General features: G+C 39.8%; 1 protein-coding gene across 1 annotated transcript in view; it reads left to right on the forward strand.

Moving 5' to 3' along the window:
• The window catches only part of Cntnap5 (contactin associated protein family member 5), a 908,928-nt gene that overhangs the window by 641,027 nt on the left and 242,779 nt on the right, over positions 1 to 25,122 (forward strand). Inside the window, exon 13 of the mRNA XM_087906619.1 lies at positions 8,472 to 8,672. Coding sequence (XP_087762745.1) covers positions 8,472 to 8,672 — 201 coding nt within the window. The remainder of the gene's footprint in view (positions 1 to 8,471; positions 8,673 to 25,122) is intronic.

Here is a 25,122-nt window from a genome sequence, read left to right on the forward strand (position 1 = left end):
TAGACTATAGAGGCCCAACTCAAGAGGTTTCAGGGAGGAAGAATATTAGCAACTATGCTAGAGACTATTCTTGGATAGTTTGGCAGACTGTGGCTGCTTTCTGCCTTTGTCCTACAAATCTTCCTGAGGATAAACTAAAAGGGAATTGATGAATTTCTTTGACAATAAGATTTAAGGACATTCTGTCATTATGGAAACAGCATAAAGAAATACTGCACCAAAGCAAGACTGAAAGTCACAGGAAAAACTCCAATTCTTATAGTTTCATGTCTGATGTCAAAGAGCTTAGATAATTCTCTCCTTCCAGTTTGGCTGTAGCAACATAAATCTCTCTCTTTCATAGCAGGTTTCTACTGCCTATGTTCATCTCTTGTAGGCAGATATCCATGACTTTGGAGACTCTAATATTTTGAGATATTCAACAAAATTTATGTTTAACTTTCTCTGATGTGGGATTTTCCTTCTGTATGCTGTGAATACCATTGGTTAATAAAGAAACTGTCTTGGGACTGCACAGGGAATAGAGGTAGGTGTTGAAAACTAAACTGAATGCTGGGAGAAGGAAGGTGGAGTTAGGGAAAAGCCATGTAGCCCTGCTGGAGATAAATGCCACAACTTTACCTAGTAAGCCACTGCCACGTGGTGATAGACATATTATTATAAATGGGTTAAATTAAGATGTAAGAGTTAGCAAATAAGAAGCTAGAGCTAATAGGCCAAGCAGTGACTTAAATAATATAGTTTCTGTGTGATTATTAGGGGCTGAGTAGCCAGGAACCAACAAGTGACTCCTTGCAACATTTCTCACCTTTCAGAATAGCCTCTTTGAGCCACTTCTTCACTCCCAGACTGGATGCAAGGACTTCTCTGTAGCACATTGGCCTCAGTGGTTCTTTTTCACAGTGAAAGAAGGTCCAGAACACCTTTGCTCCTGTATCCTTCATAACAGTAAAAACAGAAGTATATGACTGTTGCTACTAAGTTTCATTAACAAATTGAGATGGAGCCCGATCCCATTGAATAACAATTGAAACATCTGTTCCCATTCCTTTTTAGAAGCAGAAAACACCTTAGCCCTCCCCTACCTCCCCCTGCCCAAATTGGAAGCCTGTCTGTGTGAGGTCCTGCCCTGAGGGCATTCTTCCTTTTATTCCAATGCAGATTTGGCCTTTACTTAATCTCTCTCTCTCTCTTTCTCTCTTTCTCTCTCTTCAACTTAAGCCTGAGCTCCAACCTTACATTCTGTAGTATCCACTTTCTCTTAAATATGCTTATTTTCTATTTCTTTTTTATCTGCTTCTTCATTTTCATTGTAGACCTTCACAGGAGTGATTATTTATAACCACACCAGAGTCCATTATTACGCTGCCTTGAAATCTCCTCTGCTAAAGAAGTTAGTCCATTGCTTTTCATTTCAGCTTAAGGAAGAGTCTTAGAATGAAGGCAAGAAGCAGCCAGTCTTTGCCGAAGAATCACAGGAATGGTCTCTAGACAAGTTGCTAATATTATCCCCTTCTGAAACCTCTGAGCTGGACCTTCATAGTCTACACTGCTCTCTGTACTATTGTCTTCCAAACTTACTAGAATGGTCAGTTGAGCATTCAATCACTTTCCCAGTGTAAAGTTCCAAATTCTTCCACAGTTCTAAAGAAAAAAAAAAAAAAAGAATCACAGCCAGCCCTGTCAGAACAACAGTCCACTTCCTGGTTCTGATTTCTTTCTATATAAGTTACTTTTCTGTTGTTGTAATAAAAACACATGATCAAGGCAACTTACAAAATAAAACATTTAATAGGACTTAACAGTTTTTGAGGTTTAGAGTCCGTGGTGTTAGACCAAAAGCATATCAAAGGAACAGCTGAGATTTCACATCTCCAAACTGCCACCAGAAAACAGGTAGTTCACTGGGCATGGTGGGAAAATTTTGATGCCTCATAGCCCACCTCTGTGACACACCTCCTTTACCAAATCCATACCTTCTAATCCTTCCCAAAGTATTCTACCAACCGAGGACCAAGTATTCTAACATAGGAGTCTGGGGGGGCCATTCCCACTCAAACAACCACAACAACTTTCTCTCCAACTTTTAGGAAAGTTGGAAAATGCAATTTGTCATGAGTGTGTATCTGGGCATCCAATAACTCATCATACCCTTGGGCACAAAGGCATAATACTGTGCATATCCCAGAAAATTTCACAGCTCTGTAGGAAAACAGTTGAATGCTTTTCTGGTTCACATATTTCTATATGGTGATATCTGTGAATGATGTTTTAGAAGCTCATCATACAGATTGCTTGAAGGGTACAATTTGTAAAACTGTATACATAAAAATAGTGGAATCCCTGGTGTGGACTGAGACACAGGGATCTTTATTTCTCATATCATGTCATTAGGCTGAATGGTGTCTTATGCAAATTAATACTTAAAGGGTTAAACTATAAGACTACTGTTTTATGTTTGCTTCTGTATATATGTGCATGGTTATGACTGTCTAGGTAAATGTATGTATTCAAATGTATGCATACATGTAGATGCCACAGAACAAATTTAGGTGTTGTTCCTCACCTTTTTCTCTTTCCACATCCTGGAACTCACCACATTTGCTAAGTTTCCAGGCCAGTAATCTCCAGGAATCCAACACACCCAAGTTTTTAGATTACAAGCACATACTATGATATATACCCATTGTATACCTCAATTAGGCAAAGTCATGGTCTTCGGTAAGTCCATACTGACTCACCTTAGAAGAGTCATAATGAAGCTCTGTCTCCAATAATGTGATTGTGTGGCACTAGACAGTCAAAGGAGTAGAAGAAAGTCGCCTGGATAAAACCAGTAGAAGCAGCTAAATGTTGACAAATTGTAAAGTACAAATTCTGTTGAGGAATTTCAAGATAACAAGGAGAGAAAAAATAGAGATATATGAGCTTATTACAGTGTGATTAACACTGGGGAAGATGGGAATAATTGGTCCTGCATAGCAGCAATGATGTTATAATCAATCTGTCATGCCTTATAAGCTCATTTGAAGAATAATCTTTGCACCCCCAACTCTAAGGAATGACATTCTGGTTCACTTTCTGATGTTATAGAAAATTTTAATGTGGGAGTGCCTAACTTTTTACCATTGTGATGGGTTTCATTGACAACTACCCTGGAAGGCATGCAGCCTATTAGCAGCAATTGTACATGCCTGTAACGTAAATATTAGGTACTCATTTGGTTGTTATGTAGCATAGCATGTTATGTGTGCTGGTAATATATAACTTCAAAATATAATGATAATATCGTGGGTGCAGAGAGTAATATTAATGTCAGTAATATCATGAGATATCACTGTTGAAATGTTATAATGGCTTTACAGTTTTCATGATTTGTCCAGGGCCCTTTCTTAGAAAGTATTGAACAGGCATGCTGTTTTAATCACTTCCATGCTATAGAAGTAAATGATATGTTTAACCAAAGCAACTTTAGGAAAGAAACATATGTTTGACTGACAGTGGAAAGATATAATCCATCATGGGGAATGCATGGCACTGGGGGCTTGAGACTGTTACTCATGGTGCATTTGTAGAAGGGAAGCAGGGAGAGAGGGCTTGAGACACCTGGTAACATTGCTTCTGAGGTAGGGAAGCAGAAAGATGGGGATGAATGCTGGTGCTCAGCTAACCTCCTCCTTTTTGTGCAGTCCAGGATTCTATCCTATGAAATACTGCTGCTTCCTTTAAAATGGACTTTTCTTTCTCAACTAGTCTAATCTAGAAATTTCAGCAGTGGTATGTCCAGTTTATGTCATAGATGACTGTGGTTTCTGTCATGTTGACAATAACTATTTGGTATCACACACATACACCAAAACTCTGACTCCAAAATTCACACAAGAATTTTCACAGGTCCATTTTAATTAAAGTAATGGGGTAGTCCACAGAGGAGTCAACCTAGGTAACAATGTCACCTTGTTCACCTTGTTGGTATGTGCACAAAGCTACTTAGAGTGAATCCTGTGATGTGAGTATCCCACAAGGAAAATCAGGTGTGAGTATGGGTTATATGTCCTCATCTCCACTCTTTAACCTAACACTATGCTAATAGCAAGAATTGTGATGCCTATTAACTATGTTGTGGGGAGCAATAAGGAGCCATAACTAGTTCTATTTTATCTTCTGTACATTATACATATCAAAAGTGCCAAATATTAAATTGAATTATTTCAAATTTACTTCCCATTCAAGATCCAGAGTCAGAATTGACAACATGAGCATATTTAAAATGAACATTCAACTCTGATACAGCTTCCATCTCATTTTGGCCAAAGACAGAACAAGATTGCACTAAAGTAATTAAATAAATAAAGAGTCACATAAATAAATAAAAAAGTTGAAAATGTACATCTAATATAGAAAGAAATGTCAAACCAATGATTGAGTGATGATATACGGACTATGTTTAGAACCAGGTTGGAAACATGGAAAATAGAGACAAGTTAAGTACTGATAGATGATAGGTTAATAGGTAAATGATAGATAGATAGATAGATAGATAGATAGATAGATAGATAGATAGATAGATAGACAGACAGATAGACAGATAGACAGGCAGACAGACAGACAGACAGACAGACAGACAGATAGATAGATGATAGACAGATAGATAGATGGATGAATGATATTAGACCTTCAGATCAATAATAGATCACTGACTATTGGTAGATAGTAGATAAATTATAAAACATTGCTAAATATGTGATAGACAGATGGAAGTGAGAATGAGTAATTGTCAGGAAGTCTTTGAAACCATACTAGCCAACGCAGTATAGTTTTCGAGTAATCGTTTCTCTCCATGGTCTTCATTCTTTGATGTTTTATTATATCTGTCATATCTTTAAAATTATTCCATAATGTCTGAAGTATTACCTAGCATGTGGAAAAAAGCTTTGGGGCTGCATTAATATACCTTAGAAATAAACATCAACCTTATCATAAATATCATGTCCATTTCAAAGCTGTCCATTTTTATTTTTCATTCTATAGCATCTTATCATTGAATAATATCTTTTTGCTATCTTTATAACATTTGTGTATATTGTCATTGTACTGGACAGTTTCATGCTATCTTGACACATGCTAGAGTCATCAGAGGAAAGAGCCTCTGATCAGAGAAGAGAGTTGAGAAAACACCTTCGTAAGACTGGTCTATAAGTAAGCCTGTAGGGCAATTTCTTAATTAGTGATTGATGGAAAAGGACCCAGCTCATTACGGGTGGGACCAACCCTGGGCTTTTGGCCCTGGATTCTATAACAAAGCAGGCTGAGGAAGACACATGGAGCAAAGCCAGTAAGCAGCACTCCTCCATCTCTACATCATCTTCTGCCTCCAGGTCCCTGCCTCGTTTGAGTTCCTAACCTGAGTTCCATTGATGATGAACAGTGATATGGAAGTATAAGCAAAGTAAACCCTTTTATCCCCTACTTGCTTTTTTGGTAGAAGTGTTTCATCTCAGTAATAGAAACTATAACTAAATCAGACATCAAAAACATTTTTGGAGTTTCAGGTGAATCTGTTAACAATATGGGCTTTCAGGTAACTTCCATAGCACTATGGGTTTATGTCATTTTTATTTTAGGAGTAATGATTCAATATAATTAGTTTTTTCACTAGAATTTACAGAAGAATACAGTCCTATTTCAAAACAACAAAGCACATGTTTTTTTTCTAGAGATATTATGTTTATCAATTAGTTGGTTTGGGAAACTATTCCTAGGATGATTCACAGTCACTCAGCATAATGTAAGTGCATGATATAACAGCTATTACTAAGGAAATAGTTAAAACCAAACCATTTCTTTTGTCTTCTAACATACTGAGACTGAGGTGTGAGGATGGCAGAAAGAATTAGAGGAAAGAATTAGCACAGGACAGCCGCACAGTGAGGTCTTTTCCATTTTATTTATTTTTAATAAAACCAAACCAATGACTCTAATCCTGCTGCCTGTAATTAATAATAACAGTTGCCTTCAGCATGCTTTCCTGTCAGTGTTGTCTAGTAGAAATGCTGTGGGTTATTGCTTTTCTTTATGGGCCTTTGTTTCCCCATTTGTAAAACGAAGAGGGTGGAAGAGGGAAGAAACCACATGATTGCTCTGCTCAGTTCCTTTCTCCTTTTTGAATCTATGAAGAATCGTGTTGCAATTATGTGGGTAAGATTCTCAGATGGAAAATGCTTTTCAAGTCTTCCTGTTTCCTCCTGTCCGTTAGTTGTGAGGATGTTCAGATTTAATCTCCATGTCAAGATGCAGTAAGAGCTTCCACCCAAGTTAACACAACAATATCCTACAGACATTCCACACAGCCATTTGCAACTTTAAGATTTATTTGTTTTTATTTCTGTCTCCGTGTGTCTATGTTTGGATGGGTAGGTTCACTTGTGAGTACAGTTTCCTTCGAGGGGAGAGAGAGCATTGGGTACCCTGGGACTAGAGCAATATAGGTGTTTATGAGCCATCTGACATGGGTGCTAGAACTGAACATGGAACCTCTGTATGGCAGGTAGACTGTCTTAACTGCTTTGACAGCTCTCCTGCACATTAGCAGCCCTGCTGCTGTCCTGTGTAGTGACTACTGATGCCCTGATTTTGTCGTCATATGCTGTCATTGATTAAAATCCTGAGTTTAGTGAAGTGAAGTGACCTAAGTTTCATAATGGCAAAAGTGGCTTTCAAGCACAGAGCTGACTGTCTTTCAAACCATATTCCTCTCTTTCCTTTATCTTTCATTCCTCCTTACCTTGTTTTTTCATTCTTATTGAAAAAATGCCATGTATCTGAAAACATTCAATATAAAAAAAAATCAAGATAAATTTTTAGATATGTATGGATGTTGTGTTGGCCAGGGTACTCTAAGCGAACAGAAAAGGAGGTGTACATATATGGAATTTATTAGAGCATCTTACAGGCTGTGGTCTAGCTAATCCAGCACTGACTGTTGACCAGTAGAAAGTCCAAGAATACAGAAGTTGTTCACTCCATGAGGCTGGATGTTCCAGTTATTTGTTTAGTAAACGCTAGAATTCTGAAGAAGTTGACTCTCATGTCAGTGAAGGGACTTTCCCACAGAAGTGAGGCCAGACAGATAAAGAGCAAAAGCTCTCTTATCTCCATACCTCTTACATAGGCTGCCACCAGAATGCGTGACCCAGATTAAAGGTGGATCATCCCACATCAAAATATTCCCACTTCAAGCGATTTAACCATAAAAACTTCCTCACAGATGTTCCTAACTACTTGGGTTTTACTTAATTTTAAATGGAGTCAAGTTGACAACAAAGAACAGTCATCATACATGTTTGTGCATGTATTGTGTGTTTGTACATATTTAGAAGCCAGGGGGAAGCTCAGGTGTCATTCCATAGATGTCATTCATCTGATTTTTCCATCAGAGATTAAAAGAATGTGTGTATTTATGCTTGGAGGGGGGCTGGGAGCTGTGCATGTGAGTGCAAAGGCCTGTGGACACCAGAAGAGAGCACTGGGCCCTCCTAAGATGGCATCAGAGATAGTTGTAGATACCTAATGTGGGTTATAGAAACTGACCATGGGTTTCTGTAAAAGCAGTATACTCTCTTAACTGAGCCATTTTCCCAACTTGTTTTTGTTCCTAAGAAAAACTCTCATTGGCCTAGGGCTCTCTAATGAGGCTAGGCTGTCTAGTCAATAAGACCAAGGGGTCGTCTTCTCTCTGTCCCCGACCAGCACTATAATTACAAGCTTGTGTCACCATCCCCAATGGTTTTTAAAATATCGCTTCAAGACTTAATTTTCAGGTCCTTATGCCTACACAACATTGTTTCATCTCTGATAATGATGGGTTATTTTAAAAATGTTTATGATCTAAGCTGTTGTTGTTTTCAAACTATTTAATTTTTTAAGAAATTGCCCCTGATATTGTGTCTATTCTGAACTTACATAGATATTTTGTCCCAGTCAAAATTTCCTATACAATGCAGTATAACCACTGTTTACATAGCATTTGTCTTTTATTAGGTATCAAAAGCGACATTGGGATGATTTAGAGTATATAGTAGGTATATGACATGAATATGCTATGCTATTTTCTGTGAGAAAGCTGAGCACCTGTAGACTTTGATATGCTTTAGGATGTCTTTGAACAGTCTCCCCAGGGATAAGGAGAGAGGTTGTATTGGTTAATTTTAAATGAATAATTTATATTAAATATATAGTATAAAGCCTGTGAAATAAAGACTCATAAACATAACCCTTAAAACTATTTGTCCCCATATTAACTTGAGGTAGCGCCCTATAAGAAACAAAATTCTTGGCTCTTTCTTTAAAGTATAGAATGCCTTGATGCCGTTGAGGGGAGACTTCACTGTAGCTTGAGTGACCCACTGTTTATGTCCTCTTCTCTGTACTTTCATTCTTACTTCTCCTGCTTCACATTGTTGTCTATGCAGAGGACAAGATCTGGATGACAGTTCAGCACAACAGCACAGAGCTGACTCGGGTACAGGGTTCGAACCCTGAGAAGCCCTATTCCATGACCCTAAATTACGGTGTCAGTATGGAGCAGCTGGAGGCTCTCATTGACGGCTCAGAGCACTGTGAACAGGAGGTGGTATATCACTGCAGGAGATCTCGCCTGCTTAACACACCAGGTAAGGTCCTGCCCTTCTTTGTGGTACCCTGAAACCCACATGGCAATACTCTGACTTTATTTTTCCTGGCACAAGCTAGGGTCATTGAAAAGGCGAGAACTTCATTTTAAAAAATGTCTTCAAATGATAATTCTCTTAGTGACTGATACGGTAGGGCCAAGCCAATTGTGGGTGGTATTACCTTTGGGTATGCAGTCCTGGGATATATAAGAAAAGCAATAAATAAAAATAAACCTGACAACACCAGGGAGAACAAACCTTCAGTTCATGTTTCCTAGCTCCTGCCCTGACTTCTCTCAGTGATGGAGTGTCACTTGAAAATCGTCAAGCTTTCATTCACAAGTTTCTTTCATCATGGTGTTTTATGGCAATAGAAATACTAGTTAAGGCATCCAAAGAGAGGGGTATTTGACAAGAAAATGACTGCAGTGTGTTTGTTTGCTCTGTTTCGGGAAAAGATATGACTCAAAGAAGACCACGAGTCTTGGCTGTGATACTGAGGGAGGCCGATTGAGTCTGTACTTATCTCTACACCTTCAGAATGACATAGTGACAATACCCACCCTCATCAGCTGTGGAAATGAAGAGATTTTTGTGAGAAATGCATTTGAAGACAGGGCATTTGAGATCGATATGGAAAGTTTGCGAGTTGAACACTGTTGGAGAGGAAAGATGGTTTCAGAGGCATCAAGTATCCTAGTTCATGCACACAAGAGTTATGAGTTATGTGTAAAATATAGGACATCTAAGGAGCACCAGGCAGTGAGGCCAGCAAGGCAGGCGGAGACTTGTCTGTTCACAGAACTTCTGTTACCCGAGGAAAAGAGATTTTAGTGGATAAAAAAGTAAAGTTTTATTTTTAATGAATTAAGCAGCTATTAAGATGGGGTTTATCAAGTAGCATTAGTTTCCATTTAACTCATTATGTAGCTTAGAATACCTTGCATCTTTGGTCTACCTGTTTCCACCTCTGGAATCCCGAGAATACAGAAGTATACTTGTTTTCTTCCTGGGAATACTGGCCTTCAAGCTCAGGGCTGTTGTGCATGTTTGAAAATCACTCAACCAAGGGAGATAATTCCTATCCCTGAGACTTCATTTCAGAAAAAAAAAATGGCTAATTCCTTTTATGCTCTCCAGTTCTGTTGTTTTTTGGTGAATGAATGATTTGGTCATTATGTGTGAATTAGTTGTCTCTCCTGCTGTTGAGATGTAACACCTAACAAAGCACCCAGAAGAGAGGCTGCCTTTGTTCCTGGTTTAAAACCCATCATGCCAGGGAAGGCATGGTGGTAACAGCAGGACGGCCTGGGGTAACAGGAGCATGGAGCAAAGGCCTGCCCGTCTCCTAGAGGACCAGGAGGCAGAGAGGGTACTAGAAACACTCAGCTAGGCTTTTCCATTTTCCTTTTTATAAAATGCATAGACAGTTTGACATACGAGAGTCTATGTTACCCTGGCTGGCTCGGAACACTGTATATAGAACACATTAGACCCGGACTCATAGAGATCTACATATATCTTTTTCTTGGAGTGTTGAGATGGAAGATATGCTCCACTCAGCCAATATGGAGTCGTTCATTACCACCAACATTAATTCATCCCCAAGGCCACAAGGATATCAGGTGTCCAAGGTGGAGTATACCATCCTGTCATGAAGTTTAGTAGCCCGTGGCTAGTGTTTCCAGGCTTAGAGTGGCTGGGGAACAATAGAGACAGAAATGTCAGTAACGCAGGAGTGGGAGACACCTGACTAAGTACACCGCACTGCCTGACTAATCTAGAATCTTCAAGGGAAGATATCGTTCCACCTAAGTGAATTTTCCAGATAACTGTCACTTACCCCTTTAAGCGCTGAAAATATTTTCAAAGAAATTTTAACTATTTGAAATGGAAATCTTTGTCCAATGGATTACATGCCTCCTTGCCTTCTTAAACACAGAATTCAGAACAGAAAATGGGACCCTTATTTTGATGACTCAGGATCATCACTGTGAAATCAATTCCAGAACTGCTGTTGGATTCAGCCATGCTTGTCAGGCTGATAAGATCAGTGCTGCCTCTCTGTGTTCCTTTCCTTGTATTCCATCCCCCACACATCGGCAGACGTGGTTCACTGTCTGTCTCTGTGAGTAGGTCTGTCCCCCGATGATTAAGATGTACTCACACCACCTAAGCTCCTCCCAGGATGTCTGGCTCTAGGAACTGCCCTCCCTTCTTTTAATTTTTCTTATCTTTTTCCAATGTTTGTGTTCTGCTGAAAAAAATAGAAGATTTCCCAGTCTTACTTTGGGTCTTTCCTAAAGGACTGACAGTCATGTAACTTAGGTTATGTCATCTCCTTTATTTATTTATGTATGCATGCACATGTGTGTGGGGTGTGTGTGTGTGTGTGTGTGTGTGTGTGTGTGTGTGTGTGTGTGTGCTGTGCACACATGACCATAGTGCCCTTGGAGGTTATATTTAACAAACCCCCCAACAGTTAATTATAGGCTGCTGTGAGCCACCCTATGTGGGTGTATGTCAACAGCACTCAGGTCCTCTGGCACAGTGGGGCACTATTGCTGCTGAGCCAGTTATGTCTCCAGTCCTTGTTATTCCTTTATGTGCATGCATTGTCTTCTTAACTAGATTGTCTTAAGTTCTTTGAGTATAGGTTTGCATAGGAAGAGAATAGATTTGGGAGGGGGACCAGACTGGAAGTGATGTCTCAATCTAGTTCTTAGCTGAATTGTGCCAGCTTGCTTAGTTTCTACAGTTGAATTTCACCACCTGCTAAATTTACACAAAAATTTAAATTCATAAGGATGATAGGATGATAGAAAGACAAGCAGCCTGGAATTTAGAATGTACCCTGTCTGTCTCAGGCTCCAGTAACCAGTGTCTCTGCTCTCAGTTTTCATCTCAATAGAAAAGGAGCACAGTGGATGCTGTGATGAGGAAGAAGCTGAAAGGGAATTTCCTTTCTATTATCTGTTATTATTGAAAAATCTATACATTGAGTTTTTCCCACATCTACTCCCTCTCCCCCCAGTCCCTCCAGATGTACACCCAGTACCCATCCAACTTTGTTTACATATTTTAGTACCCATCTAGTCCAATTCACTATACCCATATATTCATGGTGCTGTGGCCTTCCACTGGAAAATGGTTGACTTATCAGGGATTACATCTTATAAGAAAACTGACTCTCCAGCCACTATCAGTTGCCAACATCTCCTCATCTAGGGTCAGAACTTCATGCCTTCTTCTCTTCTTTATGCTAGTACTTTTGTCTGGCTTTAGATTGCACACCTCTTGTGCATGCTATCAGAACCTCTGAGTTCATATGTTCAGCTGTCCCGTGGTGTCCAGAGGACACTGTTTCATTTTATTCACTCACTAAATTTGAGTATTGCAGTCTTCCTCTCCTATAGTAGTTATCTCTGAACCTTTGAAAGAAGGCCTGTGATATAGATGTTCCATTTAAAACTGAGCATTGCCCAGGCATATATTCTATGACCTTGGCTAGTTGAGAGTCTCTGTTAATCATCAATTCCTAAAAAGAAAAGATTTTCGGAATGGGGTTGTGAGATGAATTAATTCATGGGAATAAGAAGTCATCAGGAGTCAGTTTAATACTGTGGACATGTAGCAGAATGATAGTAGTAGGCTCTTAGATGCAGAGATCCACAGTAGAGCAGTGGGCGGAACTCACAAGGTCCATTTGAAGAGTGGGAGGAGTGAGAATATGAGCAAAGAGATCAAGACCATGATGGAAATACCCACTGAAGCAGTTCATCTAAGCTAATGGAAGCACACCAACTACGGCCTAGCAGTGAGGGAAGCAGAATAGGACCAAACTAGGCCCTCTGAATGTGGGTGACAGTTGTATGACTAGGACAGAGTGTAGAGTCTCGGGAAGTAAGATGAGGATTTATCCCCACTGCTTTGTTCTGACTTTTTGGAACTCAGTTCTTTGGATGGATACCTTGCTTGCTTAGATATAGTGGAGAGGGCCTTGGTCCTACCTTACAACAATGTGCTAGACTTTGTTGATTCCTTGCCCTCTATGAGGAGTGGATAGGGGGTGGGATGGAAGGAAGGTGGGGAGAAAGGGAGACCAAGAAGGAATGGGAACTGGATTTGGCATGTAAAATGAGAAAAGATTGTTTTTCAATTAAATATATATATTTATATATTAGTAGAATCTCTCCTGGGACCCATGACCACCGCCCAACAATGCTCCCAGGTATGGATTTGATCCTGTGGCAAGGGACTTAAGTCCAACAGAATGTGGTTTGTTTCCTTGAATGGTGTTCTTTCCGCTAGAGTAGCAGTGGGCCTGTCTCACCAAATCAACTGGTATTGCATCTTACAGGGTGCACAGGCGGTTAGACAGATGATATTTATGATATTCTTCTTACTCAATAGGGCCTTCCCATCAGTTTCTGGATGATAGCCAATAGGATTGGCAATAGCCTGTGCCATTTGTGTATCTATAGAGCCTTACTGGCTAACAATTTCAAAAGAAGAAAGTATTTTTTGAAATTGAGCTTTTTATCTGTAAGCTTATGGTGTATAATAGAAATACCATTGTCCCACTATAGGATGACTGTAGTTTAATTCCCTCCGTGAGTGTGTGTGTGTGTGTGTGTGTGTGTGTATACATGCTTTTATATATATTTGCAGTAGTGGGTAGAGGTAAGTTTCCATTATTATCTAATTGCAAAGTAGATTAAGAAAGGATTCCAAACCCTATTATAGACTTATTTATTTATCCTGTACTTCACACCCACAAAGGGAAGAACAAATAAGGTTGCTGAAATTCCTTAGCAGGTACAGTGCTTTACTGTCAAACCTGGAAATCCGAGTTCAATTTCCAGGATACATATGAGAGCAGGAAATAATAAATGTCCACAAGTTATCCTCTGGTCTTCACAAAAATTCTCTAGGGCTCCTATGTGCACAAGAGCACACACACACACACACTAAGTAGATACATAAATTTCATTACGTATTTAATAAGCCAACATAATCTTACCATTAATTGATTTTTACCAACCATAGTACATTGCCTTATACAGGTATTTCAGATAAACAGTCTCCATTTAACATGTACATTCAGATATGTTTTAGATGGGGCTACAAGAACATTTTTGTACATGGATCCTTGTGAACATAACAGATTATATATTTAAGATAAAAACCTTGACATACCATTGCCAGGACAAAAAGTGTGCATATTTTCAAGAATTTTTGCCACTGTGACTTCTGCTGTGTATCAAGGTGGGGCCAGTTTATAGCACTGACAATACAGGGGAACTGTATGCTCATTTCCAAGCAATGGCTATTACCTTAAACTTCTCATTTCAGTGTTGGTAATTTTATGGTTGTAAAACATCACAGTTGTAAATAAGTTCTGTGGAAAGTAGTAATTATGCATGCACATATGAGAGAGAGGGAGGGATAAAGAGAGAGAATATCTCACTTCATAGATTGCAGTTAATTGATAGTCAGATGCCACGGTTAATAAAAACTATTAAATGTTGCAAATAGCATCTTCTGATGGACTTAAGTTTGCAGAAGGTGTGGAAGATGTCTTCTCACCATAGCATTTAATTATCTTTTTTTCATGGATAATGAGAAAAGGAAGCAAAGAAGGAAGCAGAGAGAAAAGGAGAACATACCCAAAGGGCTATTGGTGACCAATGTTTCTTATGACTGAGGCTATGTGTGATAGTCAGATAAGCATTCTCTCTAAACCAAGCACAGAAACATTTATTATTTATTATTTAAATTTATTATTTTTATTATTTAAATTTATTATATAAATTTAAACATTTATTATTCCCACATAACTTGATTAATGGCAGAAAGCTGAGGAGAGGCTAAGCTATGCCTTGCATCAAGCTCTCCTGAATTCAAACACACTACTGTTAGTATGGAAAGCTCCACCAATCTAAGAAAATGGGTATTTCCAGAAAGAACGCTTGAGTATAAATTTCCTTATTGTGTAGAAAAATAAAGGGGGAGAAAGAAGAGCCTCCAGGGTCACATAGTTGTTGGTGTCTGGTCAGATTCCTGGAAAATGCCCAAGGACTGTACCACTCAGCTCCTTGGGACATGGACTGTGGCTCACCACAGCAATTCCTTAGTTCTCTCTCCATGCTCTGGAACTTGCTTGGTTATCTTCACCCAGTCACAGTGAGAACAGAGAGAAGATAGGCAAATGGAGACCATGCATAGTGTATTGTAGAAAGTTAAGGCAAACCTGATTTAGAGGAGTCAACCTAGAGTCTCCATGGCACTGTTAGAGGTCCTGATCACGCCTAGTTAACGACAGGCAAAAACACCATGTCAATGAATAGGAAGGCCTGGGTGCTGGGAATGTATCTAAGTTTATCCCCATTGCTAAATTAAAGAGTCTGCTGTATCCCTTTCACTGGAGTCCTGTCTTCTATGTCGTTGACGTTGCCCCTTCTCACTAACGTCTTCCTAGGGGGAAGGGGTAGTCACAAGTGTCCACACTCACCTCCTGAGCATTAGGAATCCAAGATTATACCACCATATCCAGGTTTTTATTCTGTTTATCCTTTGCTGTATGTACCTTCACCCATCTTTTTATGTAGGTGCTGGGGATCTGAACTGGAATCCTCAAGTCTGTCCATCAGGTGCTTATACTTTTGGGATCATCTCCCCGGGCACCTCTGTTTTATTAGTGGTGTGTCTGGGACCTAGCTCCATCCTTACGTGTCTGCAGCAAGAGCTTCACTGCCTGAGACATCTCCCTAGCCCCATTTTCTCTTGATGAACAACCAGCAAGGTTGGACTTCCTCTCACTCCCATCACAGACACAAAACACTGGGGCCAAAGGATCACAAAGAAAAATCTCCAGAATTGTGGCTCTAGCAATCTCTTTTACACAGAGATTCATTGTCTCAGAGACTAACCAGCAGGAGGAAAATCCAGCATACATATACAGAGCCATCAGAAATTCAAACTCCTTTACTTTGAAATCTTTTTGAAATTTTTATTTTTATTAAAATTTCTACCTCCTCCCCTCCTCCCCTTTCCCCCTCCAGTCCAAAGAGCAGTCAGGGTTCCCTGCCCTGTGGGAAGTCCAAAGTCCTCCTCCCTCCATCCAGGTCTAGGAAGGTGAGCATCCAAACAGACTAGGCTCCTACAAAACCAGTACATGCAATAGAAACAAAACCCAGTGCCATTGTCCTAGACTTCTCAATCAGCCCTCATTGTTAGCCATATTCAGAGAGTCTGGTTTGATCACATGCTCCCTCAGTCCCAGTTCAGCTGGCTTTGGTGAGCTCCCATTAGATCAGCCCCACCATCTCAGTGGGTGGGCACACCCCTTGCGTCCTGACTTCCTTGTTCATGTTCTCCCTCCTTCTGCTCCTCATAAGGACCTTGGGAGCTCAGTCCAGTGCTCCAATGTGGGTCTCTGTCTCTATCTCCATCCACCGCCAGATGAAGGTTCTATGGTGATATGTAATATATTCATCAGTGTGGCTATAGGATAGGGCCAGTTCAGGTGCCCTCTCCTCAGCTGCCCAAGGAGCAAGCTGGGGACATCTCCTTGGACACCTGGGAACTCCTCTGGAGTCAAGTCTCTTGCCAACCCTAAAATGGCTCCCTTATTAAGATATATACTTCCCTGCTCCCATATCTACCCTTCCTCCATCCCAACCGTCCCATTCCCACAAGCTCTCCCCATCCACCCCCTCTCCCTCCCCATCTCCCTTTACCCCTACTCCACCCCCACCCCCAAGCTCCCAATCTTAAAATCTAATCATCATAAGAAAGGCTGAGCTGGAATTTTCTTTGGTTTTCTTTGAATAGAAAGCATCTGTAAAGCAAATCAATTCTGCAAGCAAACTGGCTGTGAGGACTGCTTATTCTCTCTAGTCCAGTGCCTCCTACACTCAACTTCTGTGTCCTTTCCAGGAGCTGGAGGTACACTCAGCCCTGCCCATTCATTCCTATAGGCTTTCAGGAGGTTGAATTCGCAGAGAATTGCCTAACCTAGTCACATTCCAGTGGAATTTAAAGGGACAAAATGCGTTCTCTGAGAGAGAATTATCACATCCTCAATTGCCCTTTTTCCTTCATCTTTCATACTTTAGTGAACATGCAACTAAGTAGATACACACACACTATGTAATATATTATTTAAACAGTGTATCTATGATCTATAGCATAACAAAATGTAGTATAATACATGCAAAATTTTATTATAATCTTTATTTACAGGGATTCTCTATCTTCTGATTCAACCAAATGCAGGTTGAAAATATTTGGGAAAAATGCATTCCTAGGTGACTCAGTCAGTAAAGTACTTGCCATACAATCATAAGAACCTGAATTCAATCCCCACTGTGCACATAAAAAGCCTGGAAGAGATGGAGACAGGCTGAACCTTGAGGCTAACTGACCAGCCAGTCTACGTTATTTACCGATTTCAAGGTCAGGGAGTGGAAACTGTCTCAGAATACATGGTAGAGGACTCTTGAGGAACAACACACAAGGTTATTTCCTGGCCTCCAAACACAAATGTACATTTGCACACTCGTGTGCATATATGCCCTCCACACAAGCGTTTACTCACATGAAACCTCACAAACAGTTTTGTTTGTTGTTATCTTCCAAAACACAGCATTATAACCAGTGGTTTAAGGTAGATGACAGGATATGTATAGATTCTATGAAAATACTATAAATACTATGCCATTGTATAGAAGGATCTAGAATAGTCAGCAGTTTTGATGACTGTTGTCTTGGAAACAACTCCCAGGGGTGCCCAGTGTTGACTCTGCACTACTTATACACAAGCCAGCATACACTGTGTCATATATCCCAGGAAATGATAGTACATACTCATAATTCATATTTACTATACCAAAATTGATCTTTAAACTCACTTGTATATAGAAGTCTTCATGTTTTCTTGTGGTATTTAACTCAGTGTGACCACTCATATATCTTTGTAAGAGACTTGAATGGAAGAAGTTTATAGGATTTTGTCACAAGTCTTCAAACATAGTGACTTGGACCAGCCAGATGGCTCAGCAAGCAAAAGCAATAGCTGACATGCCTGGCATCCTGATTTGTATCTCAGGTACCCATAGGAAAGTGATACTGACTCCCATAAGTTCTCCATATGGAGACAGTCTCTCTCTGGTCTCTCTCTCTCTCTCTCTCTCTCTCTCTCTCTCTCTCTCACACACACACACACACACACACAATTTAGTATAATTTAAAAATAAACATAGAGATTAGCCATGAATCTAGTCAATTCATTTCACGGTGCATGAAAACCTTTTCCCATAATATTTCTCTAAGAATAGACACTTGATGTTTCTCTTGAGGAAGAAAGTCAGCATAGAAGTGTAGAAGTGAGTGAATTTGTAAAAATGATATCCACCTATTTTAAGCCAAAGACATAGATGCATAGCTAATGGGAAGTTAATACCTATAACAGTGTGACAGAAATGTACCTAGCCATAATTAAGTTGCTGTTTTGATCACTAATTATTTCAATGATCCGTGGTTATTATTGAACAAGCACCCAAACCGAAATGCTCTGCAAGGTATTATCTGCATTTCCCTCGCTACTGTAAGACAGAATGTGTTCACTTACTAAATCTCAAATATGCCTACAAGTAAAAATGCCCAATTTTCCACTCCTGAAATGCAGGGATAGTAGCAGGTAATGAACATGAAATTTGGAATCGTTAAACCTGATATTAGTTACTTGTGTCACCTACTTATATGCTTATACCGTGGCTTCTGGGGGGTGTTGTTATTTGGAGATATTGTTTCATATATCCCAGCCTGGCCTGGAAAGTGCCAAGTACCTGAGGATAATTGAACTTCTGACCTCCCTACTCCCCCTCCCACATGCTGGCATTCCAGGTGGGCATCAGCTCATTGATTTACAGACACCAGGTTTTTGTTCATTCTAGAGAACCATTTTATTAATAGAGTCATATCCTCAGTCCTACTTATGATATCTGAGCTTTAGTGTCTTGGTAATATTTAATGGGGTACATGCTGTGCCTTGAGGTAGATAACCAAGATGCTTTAGTTTCTTGTTATCCAGCATCTTCTTCACATTACCCAGGGAACACAGGGACTATGCTCTCCATCAGCAACCTGTGAGGAGTCTCATCACCCCACTGTTTTCCTGAGAGGGTTCATCTTTGGAGTTTAACGCTTCTTGATCTGATGTCATCCAAGCCACCTAAACTTTGGTTTATATATAGACACAAGTTGTCCAATATTCTAAGAAGTTTTGTTGATCATTTTAGATATAAGTGTAGGTGCTCTTCTGACTTCTTTTAACCATCTAAATTCATTCATATAGCTACCCAGCTCATGTGAGAAAATGGCACCCTCATTTGCTAAATTTCATTGCTAAATGAACCTCTTCTTCATATCCATTCCCAATTGAGTATATCAACATATGCTCAGACTTAAAGTTTTCCAATTCTACCAATGCAATCTGCCTTGCAGTCCTCCCTTCTTCCCAACCTGGTCTAGTGCTGTGCACATGCTGCCTTTATTGTACCGTTCTATACCACACCTCCAGTCTTTCAACCAAAGTGCTATTTTCAAGATAATATTATGATACTGGATTTCAGATCTTCCCCTCTGCCTTGACTCTTTAGATGGCCTGCAGAACTCTAACTGATGGAGACTGCTGGCTCTTCCTCCCACAAACCAACTCCACGTTGCCCCTCTTCGCTTGCTAAGGTTGGTTTGCTTCTTAAACCAGTGGAGTAAGTTCACTCTTCTTACAAGTTCCATTCCTGTTTCTGTACTTGGATCTCTTTAATCATTATCTTGAATTTTATATAAACTGAAAAGTCTATCCTATTACTTTTACTGCTTTATTCTAAGTGTATATAGTTTGTGGAGATACCATTGCAGACATTTTTCTCATTTATTTATTGATTTTTTTTCTGCCCTGATTACTGAACATTGAGGAAAAAAAGGTCTGTGTTATCTCATGGTTTACTCCCAAATCATACGCCTGCAATTGTACTTGGATATGAGAGAGACTTACTACAAAGTTGTTGACTGAATAAAATGTTCCTTCCCCAGCACTAAGTTTCAGTTACTGTCGATAAGTGATGTAGAAGAGAGCAGAGACCGACCAAGTGCCTGTGGTTGAGCCTGCAGCCAGGACCCTCGCAGGCTGACAGCCTCACCACAGAGCAGAAACTGCTGGCCTGGGAGGCTCTGTCATTGACTCTCTGTGACCTTGAACAAGTTACTTACATTTTACAGCCCTCGAGTTCCTCCTCTTTAGCACCAGAAGTTGTATTTCGCGTTCCCCTAGTGTCTCTTCTACCACGGCTCTCATGTCTCTACACTAACCAAACAATCTGAGTGGAAATGCACATCAGAGTTTACTGCTTTCTTGACAGAGTAAAGAACTGAGAGTGCTGGGAAAACACAGCCAAAAAATTATTTTTTTGAAATACTTCAGACAATGATACACGACTGTGTATTTGTGTACTAAGCAATCCTTTTCTGTTTTCATGTCACTTACCTCTTTAGAAAAGACTAAAATACTAATACTGACTGACAGGAAAAGTATGGATCTACTGCTGTGATAGGTCAAGATTAGTTAGAAAAATAGGAAAAATGCAGTTTAGTGATAAAATATTTGTCTAGCTTATATGTGGCCCTGGGATCAATTCCAAACACCACAAAATAATTAATAATTAGTACTAAAAATAAATTCAATGAAAATATTTCTTATTCTGTTAGTCTTTGCCCTTGAACACTCGACCAGAGGCGATTGAATGAAAGAAGGCTAGTGGTTTGAGATAATGAACCAGTAAAAATGGCCATGGGAAAGGAGCATAAGGCTTCTATATGTCTGCTCCCATATTCACAAACCTAGGAGCAGAGGGAGCAGAATGCCAACACTCTATTGGTTTTCTTCTGGTCTCTTCCCTTTAGTCTAAGACCCCAATTCATGTGATGGTATCAGACATTCATAGTGAATCTTCACCTCTCAACTAATTCAATCTGGAAATTCTCTCACAAGTACACCCAAAAGTGCCCCTCACTAATGCCCTTGGCATTTCCTAACCCAGTCAATTGCCAGTCGTAATTAACAACCACAAGTTTAGAAGGAGATTAAGGGAAGGACTATGGGAAGGGACTGCAAACACGAAGGGCCATTTGAAGGATCATTTGGAAATCTACTAGAGTAGAAGCTTCTTAAAATATATACATTTATGAAAGAATCTAAATGGAATCACTAAATAAGAAGGGAGACAATGCTCCAACTATATATCTCTTATCGTTAAGTAAAATTGCAGCGCCAGGAATGGGTTACATCTAATTGAACTCATCAAAGAGACCCCATGGAAACTTCCAAATACCTCAAACTATTTCCAAGGCTATTGCTTGCTCTACATAAACTGATAGTCAGGACCCATTGCTCAAGGCAAAACCTATGTGTCTCACTAAAAACAGAGAAGATGAGTTGGTACCTACCTAAATCTTTTACCCTTACTGATCGGTGTTCGTGATACTCAATGGTACTTTGTAGGCCATCACAGGAAAAGGTAAACACAACCCCAGCTACAAAACCTGCGACCTGCAATGGTGACCTGTATGCTTAATACATTCATATAACAGTGACAAAAATGTTGAGGAGTAACCAATCACTACCTATCAGAGTTAAGGCCTCAGTCAACTTTAACTTGTGTCTGCTGCCTTCCCTGCCGCAGTGCACATTTTCATGCCTCTCTGTTCCCTCTCACTGGGAATCTGAGTACAGTAAAAAGTCACCTGGGACAACACAGTTGATATGCTGTCTTAACACCTCTTCAGCCAGGTTATTTGCCAGAATGGGGCATAAATATCGTTTTTCATAACATCATGAATATTTAGGATGATATAATCACAGATGAATATTCCTTTATTAAGAGTATTTTTTTAATTGGTGAGTTCTCAAAAGAAGCAACAGCCATATTTATTTCTCAAGACCAGTACCAAGTTTGGTAACTAGCACAAAATGCACTTTGAAAAAAGCATTTCCTGGGGTCTGGAGAGATGACTCAATAGTTAAGAGAACACTCTAGTCTTCCAGAAGATCCCGCTTCATTTCCAGCACCACATTTACAGGGCTAACAACCACCTGTAACTCCATTTTTAGTGTCTGATACCCTCCTCAGACCTCTGTGGACACTAGACATGCATATAGTGCACATATCTACATTGAAGAGCATTGCTTCATACTGTGTGAAGATTCCTTTATACTTTGTGTCACTGTAATAAGTTTAATAAAGAACGGAATGGTCAATAACTAGGCAGGAAGAGGTTAGGTGGGTCTTATGGCCACAGAGGTATCTTGGTCAAGAAGAAAGGTGGAGTTGCCAGTCAGACACAGAGGAAACAGGACATGCAGGAGGAGAGGTAAGAGCCACGAGCCATGTGATATTACAGAGATAAATAGAAATGATGAATTTTAGTTAGAAGAAATAGATAGAAACAAGCTTAAGCTATGACCAAAATTTCATAATTAATAACAAGTTTCTGTGTCATGATTTTGGGGCTGGCAGTTCAGAAAGCCTGCTATATACATACAGTCTAAAAATATTTCTCATACATGAAATTTATATGTGAATTATAGAAAACTTGTTTGAGAAATAATAAATTATATCACTTAACCGGACAGGATAACTAAATACTCTAAATGAACAAATAACTCAAAGTCATGGTTTGTGTGTCAGTAGAACAGACAGATGCCTTTCAGAAACTGTCTAGGTCAGGGCCATTTCTTCTCTAGTAGCCAAAAGAATACAACAGATCTTCTTCTGAATACTCTGCTTACCTGTGTTCTTGGCTGATTTCTGTTGCCTGGAAAACACTTGAACCACAAGCAACTCAGCAATGAAGGGGTTTATTTGACTTACAAATCTAGGTCCCAGTCCATCACCATGGAAAGGGAAATCAGCAGCAATCAAGACAGGAGCGGAAACAGGAACCATGCCAGAATGCTGCTAGCTAATCTTCTCATAGGCTCATGCTTATCACTCTTTCTCATGCAGCCCAGTGCCACTAGCCTAGTACTGAATGGTACCCTCCATAGCACTGGGGGCATGCTGGCACTTGAATTAATAATCAAGAACTGCTCCCCCCACAGAAATGTCCACTGGTCAATCTGATCTAGGTAGTTCTTCAATTGAAGTTCTTCTGTCAAAGCTTGTCATGTTGACAAAGCTAACCTAGTACACTTTAGCCGAGAAAAGAATTCTGGAATGCCTTAAACATGCTTCAGTACAGTGTGGGGTGGCCATGTCACTTCTGACCCAAGTCTCTGGCCCCTCACCCCCCTCCAGAAAAACAGAAAAGTTAATGTTACTATGTGCCTAGAAAGTGAACAGTTGAGACCACTGATGTGTAATCGTAATGACCACCTGCCCCTGGAAAAAGCAACTAGACAGACATTTGAATGCGGAATAAAACAAAAGGGCTAGAAAATTCAAAAGGAAAAAATAATGGCAGTCTAAAGAGGTTTGCAGAATTGCTCCCCCATACTTCCCATAGAAGGCTACTTCCCTTCCCTCCCTCTCTCGCTCCCTTCCTTCCTCCCTCCCACCTCCCTTTCTTTCCTTGCTGATTTGCTAACCAGAGTCTTGAATTTTCTAGTCAGTGATCATACCTCTAGCTCCCAAATTGTATTATTTTAAAAATTAAAACACACGTAAAAATGCATGAGTTCTTTTGTGAGCAAAACATTATTTTTCCCAGGAATCTATTTGTAGATTGCCATGTCAGCATGAGCATGTACACCTTGAATTTTAATTTTAGGTAAGATCACATATTTGATTCATGTCAAGATTAGCATCACTATGTAGGTTATGTAATTTGTTGTTTTTATTGTGGTTATTTCATGTTAATTGCAATAAGAAATAGAAGTTTGTATTTAAATAGTATTATTTCCATTCTTAGAAAGGCAAAACTAACTTCTTAAATTATTAATAATTCTTCATATAGCTCTGACTTGCACATGTCTGAAACTATCTTCATGTGAATATAGGATGATATGTAGCTTAAGGATGACAATGAGGGGATGAGGAGATGGCTTTGAGGTTAACGTGGGTTCTTCTGTGTGTGTGTGTGTGCAAGTGCGAGAACCTAGATGTGGCTCTGCAGCACTCATATACGGTGGACTCAGTAGTGTGCCTCTGTACTCAGTGTTCCTTCAGCAAGACACTAGGTGGAATTGACGGACCCTCCAGGGGCTCATAGCCTGACTAGTCTGGCATATTCAGTGTGAACAGCAGCTAGGGGGTCTGTCAAAAGCAAAGTTTAAATCGAGGACTGACACACATTGTTTTTGTATCACTACCACATGTGTGTATGGCTCAGCACTCTGATGTTCCATCACTTAAACACACACACACACACACACACACACACACAGAGAGAGAGAGAGAGAGAGAGAGAGAGAGAGAGAGAGAGAGGAGATTAGAAAACTACTACGTAAGTATCTGTTTAATATAAGCATCCTACTTAACACCAGTTTGAAAAATTGTGTTGCTTGTGCATCTTGTCCACATTTTCATATTTGTGAATTTGCAAAAAATATAGTATGGATTCCTGAGGACACATTTTCACTGATGCTCAGAATCCTGCCCTAACAAATCAGCGACAACAACTGAGGCCAATGAGGGTCTCCTCACTATATGCCATATTGAAAAGTGCCCACAGCCATGGGCATTCAGCAAGATTCTCACTCTAGGTGCTTCTCAGCAGCTGGCATGAACCTCCCACAGTGACCTGTTTGCTGCTGTCTGCTTTGCTCCAGAGTTTATATGGATCTCTTCAGTATTTCAAAGATGCCTCACAATTATGTGTGAGCTATGGCAAAGGTGCAACAAAAACTAAGCCAGATGTAATGATTCGAGCAGACGCCCTTATCATTCACAGTTCCAAACCCTGCAACTTAACATTCAAATCTTAACAGAAAGGCTTTCTTCCTAGCATATATACTCATGACATAGTTTAATTTGTAAACTAGGTATAATAAGTTATTATAAGCAAGATATTATTAAAAAAGAGCAACTATGGCTACTAAGTGACTGTTGGCCTGCTCCAATGTAGTCTGGACAAAGGGACAATCCTCCTGCCAGTGAGACCAGTTGAGACAGGATCATTCCTTTTCAAAACAAGTTACAGATGCAAATGCATGAGTCCTTTGTTTCTAGAAATGTCCACTTAACATTTTGCAGGTTTGGGTTACTAAGGATAACTTAGACTTCAGAATGTGTTAAATAGATTGGCAGGCACATTTTATTATAAGAAGGTAGTATCTGAGAAGAAATGAGGAAAATATTTTTAAATGAGACTTCAGAATGTGTTAAATAGATTGGCAGGCACATTTTGTTATAAGAAGGTAGCATCTGAGAAGAAATGAGGAAAATAT

This window comes from Myodes glareolus, chromosome 5 (genome assembly GCF_982192425.1).
Source record: "Myodes glareolus chromosome 5, mMyoGla1.1, whole genome shotgun sequence".
Classification (NCBI taxonomy): Eukaryota; Metazoa; Chordata; class Mammalia; order Rodentia; family Cricetidae; genus Myodes; species Myodes glareolus.